The 14,780-nt window shown below is 40.8% G+C and overlaps 1 protein-coding gene across 1 annotated transcript in view; it reads left to right on the forward strand.

Moving 5' to 3' along the window:
- The first annotated feature begins 11,522 nt into the window (after positions 1-11,522).
- LHX4 (LIM homeobox 4) overlaps positions 11,523-14,780 on the forward strand; it is a 91,402-nt gene continuing 88,144 nt past the window's right edge. The window contains exon 1 of the mRNA XM_040360238.1: positions 11,523-11,821. Coding sequence (XP_040216172.1) covers positions 11,743-11,821 — 79 coding nt within the window. The 5' untranslated portion in view covers positions 11,523-11,742. The remainder of the gene's footprint in view (positions 11,822-14,780) is intronic.

Here is a 14,780-nt window from a genome sequence, read left to right on the forward strand (position 1 = left end):
GGCATTATGGATAAGTATCTGTCTGTATTTCTTAGCATTTAGGACACCATTGACCCTGAACAAATCTCCAACTCTATTTGCAGAAACGCAGCCCCAAACTTGCAAGGAACCTCCACCATGCCTCACTGTTGCCTTTCAGACACTCATTATTGTACCTCTCTCCAGCCCTTTGGCGAATAAACAACCTCCTGCTACAGCCAAATATTATAAATTTTGACTAATCAGTCCAGGGCACCTGGTGTCAAAGGGAAGTAAGCACAACTCTTTCATATGCTGCATTAAGTTTCCTTGGCTGATCACTGCGTCTGCGGTCCTCAACGTTGCCTGTTTCTTTGTGCTTCTTCAAATGAGCTTGAACATCACATCTTGGAACCCCAGTCTGCTTTGAGATATTTTCCTGGGAGAGACCTTGCTGATGCAGTATAACTGCCTTGTGTTTTGTTGCTGTACTCAGACTTGCCATGGTGTAGGACCTGTGAAATTAAATTGACTTTTACAACCTCACAGTGGTAGCAGAGTTTGGCTGTTCCTCACCCAATTTTAAGCTTCCTGCTGTGTTTTAACTCATATAAGAAATTGATGACCATTAGCACCTGTTTGGTATAATAGGGTAATCATAAACCTGGCTCTTATTCTACAAAATCCCTGACTATGTGCAAGTGTACCAAGTGTGCAAGTTTAAGAATTGATGGTGGTTTGAAGCCAAAGTGTAGTCACACTAAATATTTCCCCAGATGAAGACACGTGATCGTCGTAAACGCGTAGGGATTGGACGGACAGACGTACACCTGGAGTGACGTAAGCTGGCGCTGTGGACGCAGCTCGTTTTTAAATTTGCTGCACGTTTTTTTCGTTTTTGATGTAAGCACAGGTCTTTTCAATAAATATCCCCGAGTCTTACTGTATTTCACGATTGGAGCCTCCTTTTGTTCCCCCTTTTCCAACTTGTTCTGAGCATTGCCTGGATTATCTGAGGAACGTGGATCTGCTGTTTAGGAGGATTCCACTGAGGCTTTACTGGATGCCCCTTATTATTAACCTGGAGGTAAGAGTCCTGGGAGCCCAGGGAGGGATGTGTATATACATCTGTGTATATACATCAGTCAACAACCTTTATCTGATTAAGTGGAATTCAGCAACATCAGCAGTTCCCATCTGGCAGCTTCTTTATTTTATTCAATATAGGACTATTTGGCACATTGTCACTGTAGTATTTTCTATTGCTATCTGTGACATCTTCACTTATATATTCACATTTTTGGGACTTTTTTGCACTTTCATTTGCTTTGTCCACATATTGAGCTTGCGAGCTCTCTTGTGATATATATCTATTTATTATTGCATTCACTTTTTTACTTCATCCACATTGAGCTTGTTAGCTCTCTTGTTATATTGACTTGTTTATTTATTCATTTTTTCACTTACCATGTCTGTGTGAGAGGTTGCGCAGAATCCCATTCTATTCATTTTTGCATTTGTGTATTGTAAACACTTTTAGGTTTTGCAGCACCTTATAATATATTTTGTTTAGGATTATCACTCATTAAGGGTCCCTATTAGCGCAAAAGCACTTGACACTAAATATTGATTTGATGTAGATTTTCTCCTCTGTTCTCTCACTTTGTATTTTGTAAATTTATAAAAATAAACAATTCTAATACATATTTTTGAAAGAATTCTTACTTTGCACTTTTCTTTACACCTGTCTAAAACTTTCGCACACTGTATAATCATATTTGTATTTCCTGTCTACCTTCTTCCTCTGCCTTTCTCCCTTAACCATCCATCACATGTTTCTCTCCTTCCTTTTTAGTTCTCTTTACTCTCTTCTTCTTTCACCTTCTATATCAGTCTCCTTCCTCCTTTCCCTTTCCTCTCCTCAACCTCTTCCCTCTCCTCTCTTCTTCGGCTCTTTCCACCACTCTGCCTCCTCTCTCTCTCTTTTGGGCCCCAAACACAATTGTGTTAATGGATGGGGCGTTAGTTCTTTCTCAGACACTTGATGGAAGATACGGACAAGGCTGCACAGCAGACTGACATGAGGCAAATCACTAGAGTTCAAGGTCGCCTTTGTGTGACCTTGAGAATACATTAACCCTGCTGCCAGACAGAGCCAAAAGCAGAGCTGAATGTGACAAGTGAACTACTCGTTATTCTTCTGAAAGTATCCACCTAGCTACTTCAGCTTTTCAAAGTAATATGAGTGTTGTATTGTCATCATAGATCATATACAGACTTCTTGTCCTGTCAGTCTGCAGAGCTGCACCAAACATAGAGCCGTATTGTACCAACACATTGGCCTTAATAGGAATGAAGTGTTCACTTTTTTTGTTGTCAAATTAATGTATTAAAGTACAATACCGAATGTGCTTTTTCCAAGGGTTACGTAGTTTGTAATGTTGTTCTATCACTTATCTTCAATTTGTATAGCAATTCAAAAAGGTACACACTGTGAACTGATTTGTTTTGCTAAAGTCAAAAGTTCCCTAAGTGGACCATTGATCTCAGGGGATGCTGCAGGGCCACCTTATGTTAAACTATTTAAGCTAGGTTCACATATACTATATTACCAAAAGTATTGGGACACCTGCCTTTACACGCACATGAACTTTAATGGCATCCCAGTCTTAGTCCATAGGGTTCAATATTGAGCTGGCCCACCATTTGCAGCTATAACAGCTTCAACTCTTCTGGGAAGGCTGTCCACAAGGTTTAGGAGTGTGTCTATGGGAATGTTTGACCATTCTTCCAGAAGCGCATTTGTGAGGTCAGGCACTGATGTGGAAGAAAAGGCCTGGTTCATATGCGTGAAAAGGCAGGAGTCCCAATACTTTTGAATAGCGAGGGCCAGTTAAGTGACTTGGTAACCGGTCGTGGGCCACAATAAATGGAGCGGGCGGATGGCAGGTCCATGTCTGCTCTGCATATGCAGAGCAGACACGGACACAGCCCACTATACTCTTTTTTTAGCTGATCAGGTTGGAGGTAGGACACAAGTCGGTTAACATCTGCCACTCCTTAGAGGTGAATGGAGGGTCCAATTGGGTCGGACTGACCGTGTAAAAGGGGCCCAAGGCTGCTTTCCCACTGATGCACTGTGATTTACCAACGCAGTGTACCTTTGGCTTTCCTGCACTTTGCAATAGACTTCTATTATATGCTGCATGTTTGGTGCATTTTCCGAATGTGTATGGCTCAGTGCAGGTAACTCGCAGATGCACTGCTCTAAATCTTCGGGTCAGTTTGAAAGCAGCCCAGTAACCACTGCAGAACAGATATGCCCATATATACACTGTGATTTCAGTAATAAACTGACCTTTAATAACAGTATTCTATTCCATCCCAGAGCAGGAGATGGCGTGCCACATCAGAGGGCTCCGTGGGCCACATCAGAGGGCTCCACGGGCCACATCATAGGGCTCCGCGGGCCACATCAGAGGGCTCTGCGGGCCACAGGTTGGGCACCCCTGGTGTAAAGGCAGGAGTCCCAATACTTTTGTTAATATAGTGTATGTGCATGAAAGTTTGTGCACACATGTCATGGGTACAGCAGCCCATTCATTTGAATGGGCTTCTGTACCCACAAGAAATATGGAGAAAAAAGTCCCCGACCCTTTTTAAATAACGCACGACGCGCATGCTAAAATGTGCACAGGTGCTGATGTGTGGGGGTGCCATTACGGGTATCTGCTAAAGAGCAGTGTGTTTCTGGTTCGGCTGGGAATGCACGCAAATATACATGCATTCTTGACCTGCACAAGTGTAAACAATGTGTTGTTCCATTATACAGTAAATTCAATAAACTTTAATAGGAACTTCAGTCGGCCTCCCTTTTTTTTTGGCCCTGCTTACCTGATGGTAGTATCTGCACATTTCAGATACTCACCCAGCCAGTGGATCCAGCATTGACCCATTGTGATCCTCTCATGCCCGGCCACGTAATGCCGACCCATATCCACAGCCAAAATCTCCTAGAATGGGCACACGAGCATCAGAACTGGACCACAGAGAAATGGAAGAAGGTAGCCTGGTCTGATGAATCATGTTCTCTTTTACATCTTGTGGGTGGCTGGGTGTGTGGGCATCTTTTACCTGGGGAAGAGATTGCACCAGGATGCAGTATGGAAAGAAGGCAAGCCAGAGGAGACAGAGTGATGCTTTGAACATTGTCTTGCTCGGAAATCTTGGGTCCTGCCATTCATATGGATATTACTTTGACATGTATGACCTACCTAATCATTGTTGCTGAATAAGTACAGTGACTTGAAAAAGTATTCATACCCCTTGACATTTTCCACATTTTGTCATTATACAACCAAAAATGTAAATGTATTTTATTGGGCTTTTATGTGATAGACCAACACAAAGTGGCACATAATTGTGAAGTGGAAGAAAAATTATAAATAGTTTTTTACATTTTTTTACAAATAACTATGTGAAAAGTGTGGCGTGTATTTGTATTCAGCCCCCCTGAGTCAATACTTTGTAGAACCACCTTTTGCTGCAATTAAAGTCTTTTTGGGGGTGTCTCTACCAGCTTTGCACATCTAGAGAGTGACATTTTTTGTCCATTCTTCTTTGCAAAATAGTTCAAGCTCTGTCAGATTGGATGGAGAGTGTCTGTGAACAGCAATGGTCATGTCTTGACACAGATTCTTAATTGGATTTAGGTCTGGACTTATATTGGGCCATTCTAACACATGAATATGCTTTGATCTAAACCTCTCCACTGTAGCTCTGGCTGTATGTTTAGGGTCGTTGTTCTGCTGGAAGGTGAACCTCTGCCCCAGTCTCAAGTCTTTTGCAGATTTTAGCAGGTTTTCTATTAAGATTGCCCTGTATTTGGCTCCATCCATCTTCCCTTTCAACTCTGACCAGCTTCCCTGTCCCTGCTGAAGAAAAGTATCCCCACAACATGATGATGTCACCACCATGTTTCAGGGTGGGGATGGTGTGTTCAGGGTGATGTGCAGTGTTAGTTTTGTGCCACACATAGCATTTTGCTTTTAGGCCAAAAATAATTTTGGTCTTATCTGACCTGAGCACCTCCAAGCTTGAGATATTTTGTTATAACCAGGGGCGGACTGACCATTGAGTCACTCGGGCACTGCCCAAGGGCCCCATGCTACTAGGGGGCCCCATCAGGGTTGCCAGGCTCAGTAAAACCAGGGACAGTATGTAAAAATCTATGTTTTTTTTAGATATGTCCGAAATCGACATGCTTTGATGTGAAAATCCAGAGTTTTTAGCTGCCCCGCCTCTGCACTGCCTCCTGGCGTGGTGGCTATCTGTAAGCCCAGGGGCCCCATAATCTTCTATTGCCCGGGGGGCCCATGAGTTGTCAGTCCGCCCCTGGTTATAACCTAACCCTGCTTTAAACTTCTACACAACTATATCTCTCACCTGTCTGGTGTGTTCCTTTGCCTTCAGGATGCTGTTTGTTCACAAAGGTTCTCTAACAAACCTCTGAGGGCTTCACAGAACAGCTGTATTTATACTGAGATTAAATTACACACAGGTGGATATTATTTACTAATTAGTTGACTTGTGAAGGCAATTGGTTCCATTAGATATTAGTTAGGGGTATCAGAGTAAAGGGGGCTGAATACAAATGCACACCACACTTTTCAGATATTTATTTGAAAAAAATTGGAAACCCATTATCATTTTCCTTCCACAATTATGTGCCACTTTGTGTTGGTCCCATCCCCCCACAGTTAGAAACACCTCCCTAGGGAACACTTAACCCCTTCATCGCCCCCTAGTGTTAACCTTTTCCTTCCACAATTATGTACCACTTTGTGTTGGTCCCATCCCCCCACAGTTAGAAACACCTCCCTAGGGAACACTTAACCCCTTCATCGCCCCCTAGTGTTAACCTTTTCCTTCCACAATTATGTACCACTTTGTGTTGGTCCCATCCCCCCACAGTGAAGCCTCGACCGAGAAACTCGACGGGCAAAACACATTGTTTTGCTCGTCGAGTTCCTTGTTAGGTTGTCGAGGATCTCGGCAAGCCAAATTTCCCCATTCCCATCGAGGAAAAAGAAGACATGCTCTCTTTTTGGCTCGACGAGATCCTCAACAGTTTTCTCGTCGAAAAGTGTGTACACGACCGGTTTCCTCGGCAAAAAAAAAAACCCAGCAAGTTTCTTGCTGGTTTTTGCAGAGAAACTCGGTCGTGTGTACGAGGCCTTAGAAACACCTCCCTAGGGAACACTGTATACCCCTTCATGGAAACAGTATTCCCTGATGACAGTGACCTCTTTCAGCAGGATAATGCACCCTGCCACACTGCAATAATGGTTCAAGAATGGTTTAAAGAACACGAGTATGAGGTGTGCCTCCCAATTCTCCAGATCTCCTTCCAACTAAGAATCTGTGGGGTGTGCGTGAAAAATAGTCCAAACCTTGGAGGCCCCACCTTGCAACTTACAGGTGTTAAAAGATCTGCTACTGATGGCTTGGTGCCAGATACCACAGCATACCGTCAGTGGTCTAGTGGAGTCCATTTCTCATTGGGTCAGGGCTGTTTTGGCTGAAAAAGTGGAACCTATTCAATATTAGGTGGGTAGTCATAATCTTATGCTGGTGGTGGGGGGTGTATGTCCCATAGCTGGGAACTTAGCTTTGGATTAGGGACTACATTTATCAGAGGTGACTTGATGCAGCAGTGTGGCGCCTACTGTACATGGATGAGACAAACCACTTAACACTGGCAGGGGTGCTTTCAATGATCAGATTTTAAAACCTTTATACAAAACCTTTATACTAAATGGTTTTCTGTAACTGATTTTAAAGTGTGAGCTGAAATCTAGCTTCAATTTGTAAGGCCCCGTACACACGGTCGTTCCAAACCGATGAGAATGGTCCGACGGACCGTTTTCATCGGTTCACCGCTGAAGTGGCCTGATGGTCTGATGTGCGTACACACCATTGTTCCAAAAAACGTTCGGGTCAGAACTCGGTGACGTCAAACACACGACGTGCTGAATAAAACGAAGTTCAATGCTTCAAGCATGCGTCGACTTGATTCTGAGCATGCGCGGGTTTTGAACCGATGCTTTTCTGTACTAACCATCGGTTTGGTCCGATTAGGCAGCGGTCCATCGGTTCGGTTTTGAAGCATGTTTTAAAATTTTGGACCGAAGGAAAACAGACCGATGGCCTATACACACGGTCGGTTTGGACCGATGAAACTGAACTTCGGTTCATTCTCATCGGTTTTGTCCGACCGTGTGTACGGGGGCCTTAGTGTTTCCATGTGTGTTTTGTTCCCCTTTTTTCCTTTGTCTTTTGTTACTGGTGCTTGCATATTTTTTATTTTGCTCCTTACTAAGGAATAGGGCTGTCCCAGTGACGTAGCACAGTGTGCGTCAGAGGGGGACGGGGTCACGTGACGCGTGGCCCGCCTCCCCTATAAAAGAAACGTCAAGCTCCGGCGCGTCATTCGCGGAGCTGTGCTCTGAATGGATGGATCTTCTCATCGCTGGACCAATCGTGGGCGAGAACACCCGTACACCCGTCGCTGGAGAACTAACCCACCGCTGTATACAAGACAATGATGGATCAGGGAGCAGCATGGATCGTCTATTTTCACCGCTGGATTTATATTTGGTTTAATTAATAAAGTATTTTGTTCAACGGTGTGTGTGTTTTTTTTCAGACAACTACTATTTTCACTTCCTTCGTGAAATGGTAGGGGTACAGTGTACCCCATTACCATTTCACACAGGGGGGGGTCAGGATCTGGGGGTCCCCTTTGTTAAAGGGGTCTTCCAGATTCTGATAAGCCTCCCGCCCGCATACCCCCACAACCACTGGGCAAGGGTTGTGGGGATGAGACCCTTGTCCCCATCAACATGGGGACAAGGTGCTTTGGGGGGCACCCCAAAGCACCCTTCCAATGTTGAGGGCATGTGGCCTGGTGCGGTTCAGGAGAGGGGGGGCGCACTCTGTCCCCCCCTCTTTTCTGCGGCCGGCCAGGTCAACGTGCTCGGATAAGGGGTCTGGTTATGGATATTTAAGGGGAACCGCACAGCATTTTTTTTTTAAATTGATGGTGGGGTTCCCCTTAATATCAATACCAGACCTAAAGGGTCTGGTTATTGAATTTGCGGGGACCTCCTCGCATTTTTTATTTCCCGAACTCCGAACCCGGACCCAAACTTTTTCCAATTCTTACAGTTCGGGTACGCTCCACTCTAATTATGAGGCCACACAGTATACACAAACACACACATATACAGTATACAGGCCTGCCCCACTTTTAAGTACACAATGGGGTTTATTTACTAAAGCTGGAAAGTGCAAAATCAGGCTCACTTCTGCATAGAAACCAATGAGCTTCCAGGTTTTATTACCAAAGCTTAATTGAAAAAGCTGGGGTTAGAAGCTCATTGGTTTCTATGCAGAAGTGAGACTGATTTTGCACTTTCCAGCTTTTGTAAATAAACCCCATTGTGTACTTAAAAGTGGTGTATGCCTGTACAAAATATTTGTTCTTTAATAATATATTTTTTTTGTATATTATTTTATACTATGTTTTCATACAACAGACCAACTATTGGTTATGCACTTCATTTAAGCACTTTAGCCCCAGAAGGATTTACCCCCTTAATGACCAGGCCATTTTTTGAGATACGACATTACGTCGCTTTTACTGACAATTCGTCGTGCGACGTTGTACCCAAACAAAATTGATGTCCTTTTTTCCCCACAAATAGAGCTTTCTTTTGATAGTATTTGATCACCTCTGCGGTTTTTAATTTTTCGTGCTATAAAAAAGAGCGACAATTTTGAAAAAAATATATTTGAAACATTTTGGTATAATAAATATCCCCAAAAAATTTAAAATTGTTCATCAGTTTATGTATTCTTCTACATATTTTTGGTAAAAAAAAACGCAATAAGCGTGCAAAAGTTATAGCGTCTACAAAATAGGGGATTTAATTTATGGCATTTTTATTATTCTTTTTTTTTTTTTTACTAGTAATAAGCGATTTTTAGCAGCAGACAGATCAGACATTTTTGACACTTTTTAAGGACCATCGACATTATACAGCGATCAGAGCAAAATTAGCCACTGATTACAGTATAAATGTCACTGGCAGGGAATAGGTTAACACTAGGGGGCTGATGAAGGGGTTAAGTGTTCCCTAGGGAGGTGTTTCTAACTGTGGGGGGATGGGACTGACTGGGAGTACAGAGAGATTGCTGTTCCTGATCACTAGGAACAGCAGATCTCTCTCTACTTCTCTGACAGAACGGGAATCTGTTTGTTTCGTTTGACAGATCCCTGTTCTGGCTCTCTGAGGAGCGATTGCCGGTCACCAGCAGGCTTGCGTGCACCCCCTATAGCTTTTAAATCAGCCGACGTTTACCTACGACGGTTTGCGCAGCTGTGCCAACCTGCCGCAGTATAATGACGGTGGCTGGTCGGAAAGTGGTTAAAGTCCCAAATCCTCCCCTTATTTTATTTCTTTATAGGGCAAAAAAATAAAAAACACAGAGGTGATCGAATACCACCAAAAGAAAATTTTATATGTGGGAAAAAAAATTACATAAATTTTATTTTATAAATAGTGTAGGACCCACTGAAAATGGGGTACTATGACGCAGTGGTGAGCTTAAAGTGGAGGTTCACCCAAAAAATACATTTTTAACATTACATTCAGCCGAGTTGTCCTAATGACAATCGGCTGTTTTTTTTTTCCGTACATACCTTATTTTCACCGCCGCTTCCGGGTATGTCTTCTGCGGGACTGGCCGTTCCTATCTGATTGACAGGCTTCCGACCGTCACATACTACGCGTCACGAGTTGCCGAAAGAAGCCGAACGTCGGTGCGCAGGCGCCGTATAGAGCCGCACCGACGTTCGGCTTCTTTCGGCAACTCGTGATGCGCTGTATGCAACGGTCGGAAGCCTGTCAATCAGATAGGAATGCCCAGTGCAGCAGAAGACATACCCGGAAGTGGCGGTGAAATACGGTATGTACGGGGGAAAAAAACAGCCGATTGTCATTAGGACAACTCGACTGAATGTAATGTTAAAAATTTATTTTTGGGTGAACCCCCGCTTTAAGCACGGTATGGCCATATGGTGTGACTAAATCCCCATATTTACTTATTAAGATCAGATGTTTTTAAGTAGCCTTGTAAGATTATTTGTATGTGTGCGCTATTCTCTATGGTTCTATTTGTATATTGATCTTTATAGCAGCATCAGCTTTAGAAATGTATGTTTAGGGTGTATGCACCCCCCAACCCTTTGTTTGTTAATTTTATTTGGGTACAGCGTCGCACGACCACGCAATTTTCAGTAAAAGTAACGCAGGGTTGTATAGCTAAAAATGGCCTGGTCATGTAGGGGGTAAAACCTTCCAGATGTAAAAGACAGTAACCTGGCTCTTTGGGAAATTTGGATATTCCTGCTTTACAGCATAGAATCAAATCATTCCGTAGTCCCAAGACAGGAACTACGAGGGCTAGTCTGACTCCTTGGGATAATACAGGAAATGTCCATTGGACCCAGGATAGTTCTCAACTTCGGACAGGGTCAACTTGTATAACAGATAGTATATGGTAAATGATAGCATAATAAATGAAAACAATGATATACAGTATACATATACATATAGACATATATAGACAGATAGATAGATAGATAGATAGTGATATATATAGATAGATAGATAGTGATATATATATATATATATATATATATATATATATATATATATATATATATATATATATATATATATATATATATATATATATATATATATATATATATATATATATATATATTGATATAGATATAGATTTTATATATATATATATATATATATATATATATATATATATATATATATATATATATATATATATATATATATATATATATATATATATATATATATATATATATAGCTATATCTATATATATATATATATATATATATATATATATCACTATCTATCTATCTATCTATCTATATAAAATCTATATCGATATATAGAGTATGAGTGCCCAAGTGGAAAGTATCATTGGAAATACTGCCTTTGTCTATAAATATTCTATTCTTCTTACAGCAGAGGAATAATTATGAACTGTCTGATTGCCGATATAAGGTCCTGAGTGTCATTTGGAAGTGATGGAGGTCACTCCGGGCCCCCGTTAAATGCCCATTCTCTGTGGATCGGTCCTCCCGCTCTGTGCCGGGCCTGTTGGTGGCGCTGTAGATCAGGGGGGTGTGCGGGGCTCAGCAGGTTACAGCGAGAGCTCCGACACCTGCTGCCGCTGCACTTCAGAGCCCGTGGGGGCGTGGGAAGGATACGCCACGCCCCGCCCGAGTTAGCCTCCGCCCATCTCCACTACTTACTTACGGGATGTCAAAAACGCCTCTCCGCGTGTGATTGGCGAGGGGGGCGTGGTGACCCGGCGGCCGGTGACGTCAGATCAGCTCCTGCAGTGTGAATGAATCAAAGTGGCCGGGGTGTAAGCGGCACTCAGGCTGGGAAGTGCTGCAGCATCAGTCCAGGCAGGAGCCCGGGACCCGGGACAGAGGCACGTCTCCCCCCCTCCTCCCCTTCTCCGGGGACACCCCCCTGTCATCTGCCCCACACATGCCGAGTCCGGAGGAGCCCCCCGCACCGATCCCTAGCACAGCCGCCTGATCCCTCCACATCCCATCCTACTACCCCCCTTGTCACCCCCAGCCACACCGCCCGGAGACAATGATGCAAAGCTCAGCACTCGCCACAGACCCCCCTCCCGTCAAGGGGCTTCCAGAAATCCTCGGGCTGCCAATGCAACGTAAGGCGTTTTTCTTCTCCCATTGATTTAATAATAAAGAGATCTGGCAGGATGGAGGGCCGGGATGGTGCAGGGAGGGTGAAGTACAGCCCTGGGACATGATGGCATGCAGGCTTCCCTGATCCCCCATCTGCAGATTGCATGCTAGGACCCCCTGATATGTCCTATTCAGAGCTGGGGGGTCACAGCCTGACCAGGGGGTGCCCAGGACCTGGGGCAGTATCACACCGAGGACTATGGGTAAGGGTGATAACAAGGACTATGGGGAAGGGTCTCCCCCCAAAGAGCATCATCTGCCCCATCAAATAGAAAAGTTCATTGAAAACTTTCCTGGTCCCCTGTCACCTGCTGCACCCTTCACCACACTCTGCTCTCCAACTCCATGCCAACCTGACATCCTGCCACAGATACTTTATCATCTGTAAATTATTATTATTATCTGCTTTTTTATCTATCTATCTATCTATCTATCTATCTATCTATCTACATATCTATATATATATCTATCTATATCTATCTATCTATCTATATCTATCTATCTCTATCTATCTAGATCTATCTATCTATCTATCTATCTATCTACATATCTATATATATCTATCTATATCTATCTATCTATCTATATCTATCTATCTCTATCTATCTAGATCTATCTATCTATCTATCTATCTATCTATCTATCTATCTATCTATCTATCTATCTATCTATCTATCTATCTATCTATCTATCTATCTATCTATCTATCTATCTATCTATCTATCTACATATCTATATCTATCTATCTATGCAGATATATATCTATATATAGAGAGAGGTGTCTTTATAGATTTTTTTTTATTATTATATTTTTTATTTTAGAACTGTATTTATGATATATTTGTATATATTTTATATTATTATTATTATTATTATTGTTTTGTATTTATTTGTATATATTTTTAATGTCTATATATAGAGAGAGGTGTCTTTATAGATAGATTGTTTTTATTATTATATTTTTTTATTTTATAACTTTATTTATGATATATTTGTATATATTTTATATTATTATTATTACTGTTTTGTATTTATTTGTATATTTTTTGAATGTACATCTTATTATCTCATTATGATCTGTATCCCCAGGCATTGCATTTATTGCTGTGATTTGTGTTGTTTCTTATGGCGATTTGATAAATTGTTCCAGAAAGGGGAATGTAATAGAATGACTGACAGGGTCACCGGATTTACCAAAGCTGATGGACTGTCCTGTAGGTTAGGACAGGCAATTGTGTGCAAAGGAGGCGCTGACAATAAAGTCTATTGTCCTTTAAAGCATAACATGGTGCTGTAATTGAATTGTGTCTTTTTGTACATTGCAGGCTCAGTAATAGGAGCATCATTTAGGAATAAGGAAGCTTTATAGAGCAATCTAGAGAATGACTTTTCATGTTGATGATGAATCTGATGCTGTCCGGCTGTTTGTCATTCACACTGAACTCCAACGTTGAGGGAAGCTTTTATTAAGCTGGCCATACATTATACAATGTTCTTGTTCAATTTCCTTTAGATTTACCTTCAACTATGTAGTGCAAGAGCCTGCCTGATTGCGTACAAATTGAAAGTGTTTAGGTTTGATCTTCTATGATTTTGGCAAATCTAAAAGAAAGCTGTACAATAAAATTGTATAATGTATGGACAGCCTAAGTCTGGTACAAAGACTACGACTCCCATCATCCCGGCCAGGCAGGTCCAGTATGGTGCTGATTGGCGTTCTGAGATTGTTTGAGTGCTGAGATGTGTGTATTTTAGCTAATGTCCTTATTCTGAGCAACAGTTACAGTTTTTTGGTCTAAATACATTTTATTTTTATTTTAATCTTATTTTACACTTGTTTTAGCTTGCGTCTTCAATGTATTCCGCTGTGATTGTTATTTGCAAATAGTTGTCATAAGGATATGGAGAATATTTTGATGATAGAAAAGTATAGTAGTAAAATAATACGACAGAGAGGAGGAAAACAATGGATATCTATTTATCTATCTATCTATCTATCTATCTATCTATCTATCTATCTATCTATCTATCTATCTATCTATCTATCTATCTATCTATCTATCTCTATCTATCTATATTTGTATCTATCTTTGTATCATCTATCTATCTATCTATCTATATTTCTATTTATCTGTCTATCTATCTATCTATCTATCTATCTATCTATCTATCTATCTATCTATCTATCTATATTTGTATCTATCTTTGTATCATCTATCTATCTATCTATATTTCTATTTATCTGTCTGTCTATCTATCTATCTATCTATATTTTTATCCATCTATGTATCATCTATCTATCTATCTATCTATCTATCTATCTATCTATCTATCTATCTATCTATCTATATTTATATTTCTTTGTCTATCTATCTATCTATATTTGTATCTATATTTGTATCATCTATCCATATTTCTATCTATATTTATATTTCTTTGTCTATCTATCTATCTATCTATCTATCTATCTATCTATCTATATTTGTATCTATATTTGTATCATCTATCTATACTTCTAGCTATATTTCTATCTATCTATCTATCTATCTATCTATCTATCTATCTATCTATCTATATTTGTAGCTATATTTGTATCATCTATCTATACTTCTAGCTATATTTCTATCTATCTATCTATCTATCTATCTATCTATATTTGTATCTATATTTGTATCATCTATCTATACTTCTAGCTATATTTCTATATATCTATCTATCTATCTATCTATCTATATTTGTATCTATATTTGTATCATCTATCTATACTTCTAGCTATATTTCTATCTATCTATCTATCTATCTATCTATCTATCTATCTATATTTGTATCTATATTTGTATCATCTATCTATACTTCTAGCTATATTTCTATCTATCTATCTATCTATCTATCTATCTATCTATCTATCTATCTATCTATCTA

This window comes from Rana temporaria, chromosome 7 (assembly GCF_905171775.1).
Source record: "Rana temporaria chromosome 7, aRanTem1.1, whole genome shotgun sequence".
Taxonomy (NCBI): domain Eukaryota; kingdom Metazoa; phylum Chordata; class Amphibia; order Anura; family Ranidae; genus Rana; species Rana temporaria.